This window comes from Phalaenopsis equestris, unplaced genomic scaffold, assembly GCF_001263595.1.
Source record: "Phalaenopsis equestris unplaced genomic scaffold, ASM126359v1 Scaffold000600, whole genome shotgun sequence".
NCBI classification, from domain to species: Eukaryota; Viridiplantae; Streptophyta; class Magnoliopsida; order Asparagales; family Orchidaceae; genus Phalaenopsis; species Phalaenopsis equestris.
Window position 1 is genome coordinate 1,172,846 of NW_018165040.1, and position 12,058 is coordinate 1,184,903.

Below are 12,058 nucleotides of genomic sequence, written 5' to 3' on the forward strand. Positions count from 1 at the left end.
AAAAAAGCGAGAAGACAAGAAACACACTTTTTGAGCTCGAAATATAAACGAGCCGAACATGACAAAACCAGACTCAACTCGTGTTCGGCTCGTTTACACCCTACGTACCATACACATTTTATAAATCATAAATACAAAATAATATATATATATATATATAGTGCTAATAATGAGCTAAATTCGATCGAACAAAGGTCTTTATATGTTCGGGTCATTAAAAAATCAAGCTCAAAATATCTATTTATATTCGGCTTGCTTAATGGATGAACTGTACATGGACCTTTTTAATGAGCTGAACAAAAACTATTCACAAACAAGGTATCTAACAACCCTAGGTGCATTTTGTTGTTGGAGGGAGGAGTTTGCAGAATATTTATTAATCTACCTAATTAGGCGATAATGGGGCATGAGTTTTATATAATTTTTGGTGGGGCAAATATTTTTCTAATAGAAGAAATATATATTTTTATATGCTGTTTTACATTTATGTCAACTCATGAAATATTAATTATTTATTTATCTGAATAGGTTAAGATCGCCCACTCCTGTCTTCGTGATTTCGAGCATTATCATGACACGTCTATTTCATATAAATATTTATGTACTTGTTCATTTGGTCATCCAAATATTATATATATATATTTATCCATATTATTTCATGCCATTGTTAAAATCAGACGGGTGATACCGGTGTTGAACAGAGAGTTAAACCATATGATATTATAAATATAAAAACTAATTAAAAAGAACTTAAATAATATAATAATAATATAGATATTTTGGGCTCTATTTATAAATAAGTCGAATATAAATAAATATTTATTCTTTCTTATTTATATTAAAATAATTAAATAATTTAATAGTAATATCTTTTTATATTAATTTTTAATATATATTAAACAAATGTTTTTTTTTAATTTTTAAAAATTATTTGAGTGATATATTTATAGAAGAAATACTAGTTTAGGTGTTAGATATTTAATAAATAAGATTTGAGTGACATGTTCCTATAAATTTGATACATTTAATTTATTCCCGTTGCGATAGAATTTAATAGTTTATTGTGGCATGCATAAAAATGCTACCTATCGTTTATCCCACATCAATATTTTTAGCTTAAAAAATTTTATGTACCTCTATAAAATGAAGACTTAACTGTGCAGCATTTTAGCCATGAAATTTCAAATCTTTGATAACTTCAATTTTATAATTTAAATATTCATGAAGCTTCAAAAAAATTAAAAAAAAATATGTATATATATATATATACATATCTATAAAGTTCAAGGTTGGATAGCTGGTTTAGGCCGGTACCAGCCCGTCCAATATAAGAGTGGTTTTTAGCCCGTCTAGAATCGGATCATCAATGGCATTCAACGTTGAACCCGGTTGAACCGTCCGGTTCACTGATTACAATTGAAAATAGTATTTTTATTAGTTTTCAAAATTATTTTTATTTAAAACAGTTTCAGTGGAATAAATAGTTTAAAAAAAAACCAAAAATAGATTCATTTTTCATAATAAAAATTAAAAAGACTATTAATGAAGGGTGATTTACGAAAAAAACATATCAGACAAATAATACTAATTGCAGGAAGCTACTGCGCTTAAAAATGGCCACCTTCTTCCTCGGCCGAAAAACCACAGAGCAACTAAGAAAGTGGAAAAATAAGAGCGGAGCGGAAGGAGTACAGCGTCAAGACTCCTCCTTTAACTGGTTTCTTCTCCTCATCTTTCTTCACTCGTCTCTTCTTCTTTATTCCACAGAAAAATCCAAATTCACAACCGTTGATCCCCTGCTTTCTGCTCGCGATCCGCGAGATCCTCACCTCTTCATCATCTCTTCTCCCCTCATCTCTATTCCACCTCTTAATGATCTCCCCAGATCTTTGATTCCATCTCGGGGCGACGCAGCAAGAGATCTTTCTGCGAGCCTTCAAGCTGTTTGAGGAAATGTCTCTGTACGGCGAGAACGGAAAAGCTCCGGCTGAGTTGGATTCGATGCAGGAGAGATTGCGTTATGCGCTAACTCTAGAAAGCAATAAACCCGATTGCAATGACTTCCACACACACAGTACCACTTTATCCCCTCTCCGTATCCTGCCCAGTGCCAGCGCTAGCTCGAGCTCCTCTGAATGTATCGCTAATGGCATCGCTGGCCGGAGAACCCGCTCCGGCGAGCACATGGTCGGCGTGGAGACCTCGAAGGCCGCCTTAGGTGCTAGAAGCACGAAACCTGGGCACCGTAGATCCGGCTCTGAGCCGCTTATCTACGCCGGTTTTAGAGGAGAAAGCAGCCCAGTGAGCTCGCCGGCGACCAATGTGCTTCCCGCCGGGAACATCTGCCCATCGGGGAAGATCGGGAGGTCCGGTATAATGAGCCGAAGCACGGCGGCAAGGAGCGATGTGCTTGGTGAGGGGCCGAGGAATTATGGGCATGGGAGCATTGTGCGAGGAGGAAGCGGTGGCTGTGTTAGTGCGACGCTGGGCGGTGAGGCGGCAACGGGGAGTGGCTTGGATCCGTTGACGAGGAGAGGGATGGTGAGTACGGATGCTGAGGAGGTGAGGAGAGCTGGGAATGAATTGTACAGAAGAGGGCGGTTTGAAGAGGCTTTGAGGCTCTATGATAGGGCGATAGTGATTTTCCCGGAGAGCGCTGCTTGCAAAAGTAACAGAGCGGCGGCTTTGATTGGTTTAGGGAGGCTGGGCGAGGCTTTGAAATGCTGTGAGGAGGCTGTGAAGCTGGATCCTTCTTTTGCAAGAGCGCACCACAGGTTGGCCTCGCTTCATATCAGGTGAGTTTTGTGCTGGTTGGTTGAAATTCAGGAAAAAAAATCAGTTTTTTTTTTTTTTTACTTCTGATGTTCTTGTAAATATTGGAGGTTAATCAAGTGATTGAATTGGTGCTTCATCTGTGGTGCTTGATCTGTAATGATATTTGAATGATAGAGAAGTATGCTTAAGTTAGAATTGTTGTGGATGAGCAGTTTTCAAGCCTTTGCTAAATGAGATTGTGGTATCATTCAATGTGTTCTAATTGAAATTTGGTTTGTTATGCTTTGTAATTTGTTGTGGAAGAAGGTTTCAAGATGTTTTATTGTTATTATTTTTAAATTCTTATTCATAAGTTTATAGCCTATCAATTTATAGAAAAATGCTGTGGTTCTCCTTTTGCTTCTGTAGGTACAATTAAGAGAGGCACTCTTAAATTTTTGACAATGATCTTAACTAAAGCTGAACTTTTTATGTGCTCTTTGCACTCTCTCTTCATTTAGTTCATGATTATCTGTCTATTTCTGTGTTCAAAAAATGATATTTTCTCAATTATCTTATCTGCATGAATTCTGAAACAAATATTTCTATAATGCAGATTTGGTCAGATTGAGAGTGCTGGAAAACACCTTTTTTGGCCTGGGCTACAGCCAGATAATGTTGAGCTGCAGAAGTTACAGGCAGTGGATATCCATATGAGAAGATGTGCAGAGGCTCGGAAAATTGGGGATTGGAAAATTGCATTAAAAGAGAGCAATGCTGCTATAGAAGCTGGAGCAGACTCTTTTTCTTTGGTAAGGCCTAAAAGTTTATAAAAATAGATTCTTTATAATATCTTATCATGTTAAGAACATTTAGTTTGCCAAATGGATGTCTTAGTTATCTGGAATTTCTAGCTTCTCACAGCAAAAGCAGAAGCCACCCTTAGGCTTCACCAACTTGAAGAGGCCGAATCAACTATTTCACAAGCATTAAAGCTTGAGATTTCTATACCTCCCCCTTCTCAAGCCAAGTTCTTTGGTCTGCTTTCCAGTTCTTATACCCACATGGTTAATGCACTAGTTGAAATGGCTTTAGGAAGGTGAGTTTTCTTTGAGGTCTATGTTTTGCATTTTGTAAAGTTATGATTGATTTAAGAATTTGAGATTGGTGTTTTACAGATTTGAGAATTCAGTTGCTTCTGCTGAGAAAGCTAGGCAGATTGATCCTGGAAATTTTGAAACAACAATGACTTTGAACAAGGTGAGATCCGTTGCAAGAGCTCGTACCCGAGGGAACGAGCTCTTCAATGCTGGAAAGTTTGAAGAAGCCTGCTTGGCTTATGGGGAAGGACTTAAGCATGATCCCTCCAATCCTATTCTATATTGCAATAGAGCAACGTGCATGGCAAATCTTGGGCTGTGGGAGAATTCTGTTAAGGATTGCAGCGAAGCCCTCAGGATTTATCCCAATCATACGAAGGCTCGTCTAAGACGTGCAGCCTCCAACGGTAAGGTGAATCACAAATTACCTTCATTTTCATAGTCATGTATTTTTGGCTTTGGGATGCAGGAATTGATACCATTTCACCTTGGGGCATTTACACACATAACTCCCAATTTCTATGTATTTACATATCTAACGCTTAAATTTTACTTTTTTACATTAGTACCATCCAATTCTTTCATATCATATAAAAAATACCACTATTTTAGCTTTTAAAAAGTGAAATACACCTTTTCATATATGTAAAAATTGAAGTTTGGGTGTTAGATATGTAAATACATAAGGGTGTTAGATAGTTAGATATGTAAATACATAAGAATTGAGTGTTATGTATTTGAAAATTCCTTTCATCTTTTCCTGGTTTTTAGCTTGAGCGCTGGGCTGAATCGGTGAAAGATTATGAGGTTTTGAGGAGGGAGCTTCCAGGAGATGGCGATGTGGCAGAAGCTCTTCTCCATGCACAAGTATCGCTAAAAGCATTACGTGGAAACGATGTATCTTATTTGACATATGGAGGTGAAGTTGGGGTGATTACTGGACTGGAACAGTTCAACAATTCCGTATATTCCCATGGTAATATTAATGTCTTTTGATTTAGAAAATTATTGAAGCACCTTTTTCTTTCTCGGCTCGAAAGTGGTTTTTTCTTCTGTTTCAATAGCTGCCATAATATTAATTTGTTATATATTTAGCCTGCTAATGCATTTCCATTGTATTCACCTCTTTATTCTTTTGTGATTTCATTTCCATTTGGGCCGGTGCACCCTTGTACCCCCGAAAAATTTTTCTATACCTTGTGCCTCAGCATTGCACCAACAACGTGCCAATGACGTTTCTGTAGTGCCCTAGTGCTCGGAAGATAGCCGCCGCACTTAGTCCAATTTTAAAACTCGAGTGCACGACATTGCTGCTCCCAGAAGTCAGCGTCTCAATTCCCATTGAATTTTGGTTTTGTTGAAAATTGTTGATTTTGATTTTTGTGTTTCTATAAACAAATTTATAGTATAAAGTCTATAGGTTTAATATTTTTGTGAAGATTGTGTTTATTACAAATAAAAGTAAGCTATGTTTTTTAAAAGTAGGGGGGGTGCACCCTTGTACCCCCGAAAACCTTTTATGTACCTTGTGCCTCAATATTGTACCTGCAGCGTGCCAATGACGGTTCAGTAGTGCCCTAGTGCTCGGAAGATAGCCGCCACACTTAGTCCAATTTTAGAACTCGAGTGCACGACATTGCTGCTCCCAAAAGTCAGCGCCTCAATTCCCATTGAATTTTGGTTTTAGAGATTGAAATATGTTGATTTTGATTTTTGTCTTTCTATAAACAAATTTTATGGTATAAAGTCTATAGGTTTAATATTTTTGTGAAGATTGTGTTTATTACAAATAAAAGTAAGCTATTTTTTTTAAAAGTAGGTCAAAAGCAAATTCTTAAAAGTTGGAGCTAGTGCATATTGATATATGGGATCCTACTCTAGTTTAGTGTTAGAGGTTCTATTTATTTTATCATAATTATTGAAGACCACACTAGGAATGTATGAATGTATTTCCTAAAATTTAAAATTGATATATTTGATATGTTCTAGAAGTGCAAAATCATGATTGAGAATATGAGAAGTTTGAGGTTGAAGTGTCTGAAATCAGATGATGGTGTCGAGTATCATGATTAGAGGTTCAAGAGTTATTGTGTTTCAAAAAGAATTAAACATGTGTTTATCGTGCCAAGTACACCACATCAAAATGTTGTGGTTGAGCGCATAAATTTAACTATCATAAAGTTTGTCAAGGGTTGGAGGTTGCATTTAAGCTTACCAAAACAATATTTGGTAGAAGTTGTTAACATTATAGTTTATCTGATTAATCTTAATCCATCACTACTTTTGAATGAAGGCTTATATGAAGAAGCTTGAAGTGATAAAGAGGCAAATTTATCTCACTTGAAAATATTTGATTATTCATCATATGTTCATGTTGATGCATGATTCGATAGTAAGATCGATTCAAAATGTGTCATTTGCACTTTTATTGAATATGACTTAGATTAATTTAGTTATAAATCATAAGACTATCAGAATAAGAAATTAGGAGTAAGAATGTCACTTTCAATGAAATGAAAATGTACAAGGATATAAATAGAACGTAGTATCATTCACCATTTACTTCTAAAGATCCCTCCAACTATGTTGAGACAAAAGACACTAGTGATTAAGAAGATAAATAAATGAAATGTGCTCAATCTTATGAAACACAAGAAGTCTCTTAGACACTTATTATTGAAGTCCGGAGGTCCAACTAAATCTCGCGACTGACAGATGTATTCTCTTTATTGTACTATTTATTTCTAATTTATAATGTGAAAGCAAAGTGCGATGATGAAACTATTCAAGTGAATGACTCCAAGGAATGAGAGTTTGTCATGGATAATGAGATACAATCATTAATGTCAAATCAAATATGAGAATTTGCAAAACTAATAGATGATAAAAAAACACTACACGACAAGTCAATTTACCGACTAAAAGAAGATATAGATGGCGCCAAATGCTATAAGATGATGCTTCTTCTGAAGAATTTCAGTAAAAAAAGAGTTAACTACACTGAGATATTTTTTTTTTTTGTAGTGAAGGTGACAACTATAAAGTTACAATAAAAGATGATATAACACTTAAACTAAAGAAGAGTCTTAATAGTTTGAAGTAGAGGTAGTGATACATGAGATTTGAAAGATTTATGTCAAATAATAGGTACACTAAGGGTCTGTTTGGGGCAGCTGCAGCTTATCAAGCTTATCCTGATAATCTGGTGATAAACAGTTGATCCGAATAAACTGTCTGTTTGTTTGGTTTGTGCGTTTAGAGAATAACTGATTTTGAAAAAATGATTAATCTGCTCCTGATCTGGATAAGATGTAGTTATTTGGTTTGTGCATTTTGTAAACAACTTATTTGCGGATTTTTTTTGTTAAATAGAAAAATTAGAATTAAAATCCCCATATACCATTATTTGTGCAGCTAGGAGTCAACTCAAATTCAAATCATTTTGAGTCGAAGTCAATTCAAATCGAAATAATTTTGATTTTAATCATAGCCGAACTCATAAGAGCTCGACTAGAATCAAAACTACAAAGTGCCTTGTCCTGGTGAGAGAAAAGAACATCAGCTTGAGATTTTATACCATGGTGAAGAAACATAGTACAACAACAATGGCAAGATACACACATGAAAGCGCCCTAATAGAAATGGTGAAGCCAACAAGTGCGATAATATTCAAGTAAAAATTCACAAATTGGGGATATCTGCAATCCTTAAGAACAATGATAATCGAAAGAGGAAAAAAAACAGAAAAGATTTCTCGGGAAAATTACGAGATCGCCGACGTTGATGTGCCGAAGCTGCGTAGCACCGGCGAGCATCGAGCAAGTCGTCGTCTTCCCCGTACCCGACGTACATGTTACCAGAATGTTCGGCCTCGATCTACCGTCGTCGGCCATCGACGAGGAAATGACTTCGGAATAGGGAAGAAATCCTTACAGGAAAAACGATTCCACGGACCAACGATCAGAGAAGAAGGAAGAAACGATGGTCTCTCTCCGCAATTCAAAGAAAAGAAAGGAAGCTTGCAAAGAGGAGATGGCGAGTGGGAGAGGCAGAGGGGATGTCGAGGGAGACGAAAGATCTGACGGGAGGAGGTAGAGGAGATGTCGAAGCGAACGGGCTAGGGCAAAGAGAGCGAGGGGCAGGAATTGTCTTTCGCTCGTATGAAAAGCGGATCGCGGGGGGGACCCTGCATTCGACGTCTAATAGAAAGGTGGGAACGGAGTTTAGAAAACACCCTCATAATGTTTTTTTCCAAACAACACGTTTTTTTCCAAACAGCCGGTGGCGTTTTCAAAACATCATCGGTGTAAATAAACTCTCCCAAACACAACCTAAGTGTCAATCAGATCACTGCTGCTTCATTAAATATATTGATAATTGTTATATTGTTGTTCTCATGTATGTAAATGTTATGTTGATTGTAGTATCATATATGGAGAAGATTATGAACATGAATGAGCAAATTATCAATGGAGTTTAAAATGAAAGATTTAGGCCCAACTAATAAAATCATTGGTATGAGAATCAGTAGGGACAATAGGGCAGATACATTGAAGCTGTCTTAGACATAATATATTATAAAGGTCCTACATAATGAGACAAAACCAGTAAGCACTCCATTATTTAGTCACTTTAAACTATCTAAGAAAAAATCGCTTAAGTTTTGAGCTAAGCAAACACAGATGAAAACAACCCCATATGCATCAACTATTAGAAATTTGATCTATGTGATATATACAAGAACAAATATCCCACATGCATTGTGAGTGGTCAGTCGATATATGAATAATTCAGACAAACATCGTTGGGAAGCGGTGAAGTTGATTCTCATATATTTGAGAAAAACAATCAACAAAACACTTTAATTTGAAAGTGTAGAGATTAACCTACATGGATATGTAGATTTAGATGTTATAGGATATATTATGGTAGACAAAGTACACAATGTTATATCTTCACTTTGGGGAACACATGAGTTAGGTTTTTAAATTATAGAAGATTGTTGTTTTATCAATTATAGAAGCTGAGCATATTATATTGTTGTCACTGAGGCTAGAAAAGAATTGATTTGGTTGTAGAGTTTTATGACAAAATTTGGCAAGAGGCAATAAAATAGAAAGCTACACAATGATAATATGAGTGTCATCCATCTACCAAAGAATGTTGTATTTCATGCCATGATAAAGCATATTCAGCTAATGTATCATTTCATTCACTCACTCATAGATGATGGTCAATTATCTTTGGAGAAAATACACACAACTCAAAATTATGCAGACATATTAACTAAGACTGTGATAACTGAGAAACTGAAGCTATGCTTAGCTTCAATTGGAGTTTAAGAAGGTTGAGATTGGGATGAATCACACTTCATAAATATGAAAATTTTGCAGATTTAGAGAAGCAAGTTTGATTATAATCAATTTTCAAGTGGGAGATTGTTATTATGTGGAGCTTGATTGTTTGATCAATTTTCATCTCAATGCCCTCAATTAACATTATAAAACTCGACGATGAGTTTGCGGGGGCGTATGGAGGAGTGTTGACCTCTATATTGGCTCAGGGGCAACATTGTACTGACAACACCCTAGCGTCAGTCCAGTAGCCCCTTCGTGCTCGGATGATGGTGCCACCGCTCCTAGTCCAATTTCAGAAATTGAGAGCACGATACTGCAACGCCTTAGTGCTCATTTGAGCATTGCAACACCATCATTGCAGTGCTTCAATGCGAGTAACCCACTTTGAACAATTTTTTCTTTAAAATTTGGAGTTAAGAAGGTTGAGATTGGGATGAGTCACACTTCATAAATATGAAAATTTTGCAGATTTAGATAAGCGAGGTTGATTATAATCAATTTTCAAGTGGGAGATTGTTATTATGTGGAGCTTGATTGTTTGATCAATTTTCATCTCAATGCCCTCAATTAACATTATAAAACTCGACGATGAGTTTGCGGGGGCGTATGGAGGAGTGTGAACCTCTATATTGGCTCAGGGGCAACATTGTACTGACAACACCCTAGCGTTAGTTCAGTAGCCCCTTCGTGCTCGGATGATGGTGCCACCGCTCCTAGTCCAATTTCAGAAATTGAGAGCACGATATTGCAACGCCTTAGTGCTCATTCGAGCATTGCAACACCATCATTGCATCGCTTCAATGCGAGTAACCCACTTTGGACAATTTTTTCTTTAAAATTTGGAGTTTAAGAAGGTTGAGATTGGGATGAGTCACACTTCATAAATTTGAAAATTTTTCAGATTTAGAGAAGCGAGGTTGATTATAATCAATTTTCAAGTGGGAGATTGTTATTATGTGGAGCTTGATTGTTTGATCAATTTTCATCTCAATGCCCTCAATTAACATTATAAAACTCGACGATGAGTTTGCGGGGGCGTATGGAGGAGTGTGGACCTCTATATTTGCTCAGGGGAAACATTGTACTGACAACACCCTAGCGTTAGTCCAGTAGCCCCTTCGTGCTCGGATGATGGTGCCACCGCTCCTGGTCCAATTTCAGAAATTGAGAGCACGATACTGCAACGCCTTAGTGCTCATTCGAGCATTGCAGCGCTTCAGTGCGAGTAACCCACTTTGGACAAATTTTTTTTTAAAATTTTGATTTTTCCAATTGAAAGTTATTGATTTTGTTTTTCTCTTGTGCAAAGGAGAGGAAATAGTGCCTTGAAGTTTTCAAAGTGCAGAGAGATTTCAGTGTGGTATTACTTGTAAGATTCTTTTTATTTTCTTCATAGTGAATTTTTTTGTGTGGTGCGACTTCGTAATTTTTTCTCATTCTCAAAAGTTTCCACGTTAAATCTTAGTATTTTTGTTCTTTTCTTATTTTACGTGCTTCTATTTAAAAATTTTCTTCGGATCTCTCAAATAAGTTTTTACAATTCATATCTCTTACCGGAGCATCATTGTTGGTTCGCTGAACTGACCAAATTTATCAGTTGATCCCTGAATACGTAGATGATTGTATTTTTTGTTTTTTCCAACTTTACGCGGGGGGGGGGGGGGGGGGGGGGGGGTGAATTGGTGTACTAAAATATGGCCCCAACAGTTCATGAGTTTGATTTGACAGATTCTATAAAATTCTTCACTTTCATAATTGTATCTCGGATCATTCTATTTTGTCAAGCATTTGACTAACATGGTCGGTTGTTCAACCTGTTTAAGTAAATAATATATTGCTTACTCAAAGTGATAAAGGCATATCTGAAATATGACATTATTTACAAACTGTTTTGTATTTAATGATCTAGGGAACCCAAAATACTTTTTTGGATTGAGTTTGCTTACAGTAGTATGCTTTCTTTTTTCCCGAAGAATATATATCATTGATATCCTTGAAAATTTTGACTTTTACGGCGTAAATTAGCTGACACCTCTATGGAGAACCAAATCATATAGATTGTCATATCATATCTGATGAGGATATACCATATGATGATCAATTCATCTCGGCTTTAAAGATTAGTTGAAAAATTGATTGTCAAGTATTTTCGTAATCAAATATCTTTTTTAATGTTAGGGTTGCATGTCAACTTTTCAAAACCTAACTCAAGCATTGTGATGCTGTTCTTACATACATCAAGAAGGCTCTAAGAAAAGGTCTAATATATTCATATTAGGCTTTTAAATATCAATGTATTCGTTAATACCAGCTATATTGATTTTTTTTATTATAGAATGTCACATTTTGATTGCTATATTTTTTTTAGATATATTGATTATAGAAGCAAACTACTATTGCTAGATCTAATGTTGAAGTTAAAATCAATTCATGAGTATATGACTCATTTTACAAGTGAAATAATGTGGGTCAAAACTAGGGGTGTAAATGAGTTGAACACGAGTGAACCCATACTCAGCTCATGTTTGACTCGTTAAAAAATATCACTATTCGTGATCTGCTCGCTTATATTTCGAACACAAAAAGTGTGTTCGTTTTTTACTCGTTTGCTTAGCGAGCCGAACACGAGTTGTTCACGAACCAAGAGTCATTTTGATGACCCTAGTCACGCAGTTGTAGAATTTTGAGTGTTGGGGGCAGATTTAAATCATATTATTTATATTAAAACATAATTTAAATATAATTTAACATATTTTTATTATATTTTTTAATTAATAATTTTAATTGATTATAAATCTTTATAGCCTTGTAGTCAATTAAATTATTTAAAAATAATACTCATCAATT

At 35.8% G+C, this 12,058-nt stretch overlaps 1 protein-coding gene across 1 annotated transcript in view; it reads left to right on the forward strand.

Moving 5' to 3' along the window:
* The first annotated feature begins 1,589 nt into the window (after positions 1 to 1,589).
* The window catches only part of LOC110029649 (TPR repeat-containing thioredoxin TTL1-like), a 17,699-nt gene continuing 7,230 nt past the window's right edge, over positions 1,590 to 12,058 (forward strand). Inside the window, exons 1-5 of the mRNA XM_020732040.1 lie at positions 1,590 to 2,795; positions 3,371 to 3,566; positions 3,669 to 3,853; positions 3,933 to 4,266; positions 4,626 to 4,830. Coding sequence (XP_020587699.1) covers positions 1,954 to 2,795; positions 3,371 to 3,566; positions 3,669 to 3,853; positions 3,933 to 4,266; positions 4,626 to 4,830 — 1,762 coding nt within the window. The 5' untranslated portion in view covers positions 1,590 to 1,953. The remainder of the gene's footprint in view (positions 2,796 to 3,370; positions 3,567 to 3,668; positions 3,854 to 3,932; positions 4,267 to 4,625; positions 4,831 to 12,058) is intronic.